The sequence below is a fragment of the Anarrhichthys ocellatus genome, unplaced genomic scaffold (assembly GCF_004355925.1).
Source record: "Anarrhichthys ocellatus isolate YVR2014 unplaced genomic scaffold, GSC_Weel_1.0 scaffold2239, whole genome shotgun sequence".
In the NCBI taxonomy this organism is placed as follows: Eukaryota; Metazoa; Chordata; class Actinopteri; order Perciformes; family Anarhichadidae; genus Anarrhichthys; species Anarrhichthys ocellatus.
In genome coordinates, this window is record NW_022282213.1 from 1 (window position 1) to 1,392 (window position 1,392).

The 1,392-nt window shown below is 46.8% G+C and overlaps 1 protein-coding gene across 1 annotated transcript; it reads right to left on the minus strand.

Moving 5' to 3' along the window:
* Window positions 1–6: 6 nt before the first annotated feature.
* On the minus strand, window positions 7–719 carry LOC116378220 (YY1-associated protein 1-like). The gene is made up of 2 exons (XM_031840053.1): window positions 431–719; window positions 7–313 (listed from the first exon to the last, which is right to left on the minus strand). Exons 1-2 carry the CDS (start codon window positions 551–553, stop codon window positions 98–100), a joined length of 339 nt encoding a protein of 112 aa, XP_031695913.1. The 5' UTR covers window positions 554–719; the 3' UTR covers window positions 7–97.
* Window positions 720–1,392: the final 673 nt, after the last annotated feature.

Below are 1,392 nucleotides of genomic sequence, written 5' to 3' on the forward strand. Positions count from 1 at the left end.
TATTATAAGATTGTTATGGTTTTATTTTGACTTTCTGTTTGTTGATGAAACTTCACAATAAAAACGTTTCAGACGATAAAGACAAACAGGATTCACTTCAAAATAAAATACACGAGTCGAGAGTTAAATTAAGGTTCAAAACATTAGTTTTTATATCTAGGCATTTAATGTGAAAGAACAACAGGAAGTGACGTACCAGCAGCCACAGGGGCATGACCTCCTCCTCTCTCTCCACTGGGGGGCGCCGCTCTGCCGGGTCCACCTGCCGGCAGGACACCAGCATCGGCCACAGGACCCGCTGATACCTGAAGGCCTGCAGAGGACATCAGGTCACATTGAGTCCAGCAGAGACCAATATAGACCAGCAGAGACCAATATAGACCAGCAGAGACCAATATAGACCAGCAGAGTCCAGTAGTGTGAGCGTTACCTTGACGATGTTGTCCGGTGAACCAGGTCTACAGCACTGCAGGATTCTCCGGCGGACCTGGACCAGAGTCTTCCTCACCAGTAACTGAGACACCAGCTTAGCGGGGTCACGTGAGCCCTCCATGTTCCTGAGGCCCAGAACCAGGAGGCTGAGGACACACACACACAAACACACATGGTCAATACATCTATGCTGCTCTCACTCACTGGTGACTCCGCTAGTCACACGTCGATGTGTCCTTGAGCAACACACTTAACCCCAAAACTGCTCCCGTAGTTGTGTCTACGGTGTAGAATGTGATAGAATCTGAATTGTAAGTTGCGTTGGATAAAAGCGTCTGCTAAATGACCGTAATCTAATGTAATCAGAATCAGAACCGTTTATTTCCAAGGAAGTTTACACCTACAAGGAATTTGTCGTGGCGGGTGGTGCGTAACATTTAACAACAGACAATAACATTAAACTATCACAATCAGCACAGTGCAAGAAATAGAAACATATTAAAATTTACAATAAAATATAAGATATAGAATAAAGTGCACAACAAAACAGATAACAGGACTGTAAAACAAGTGAAGTGTAAGTGAAAAGTTAAAAGTGATGAGTGTGTTTAAATAAAGAAACAGGGATGTGCAGGGGAGAGACCAGAAGGAAATGTCCTGGGGATGACAGAGTCAGTGGGGGACCCGGGCTTTGTTGATGAGCCCGACTGACGATGGGAAGAAACTGTTTGTGTGTCGTGAGGTCTTGGTCCTGACCGCAGCCTCCTGCCAGATGGAAGGGGTTCAAACAGATCATGTCCAGAGTGAGAGGGGTCGGCTACAATCTTTCGTGCTCGCTTCAGGGTCCTTGAAGCGAACAGGTCCTGGAGGGATGGCAGATTGCAGCCAATCACCCTCTCAGCAGAGCGAATGATGCGCTGCAGTCTGCCCTTGTCCTTGGCAGTGGCTGCAGCTTACCAG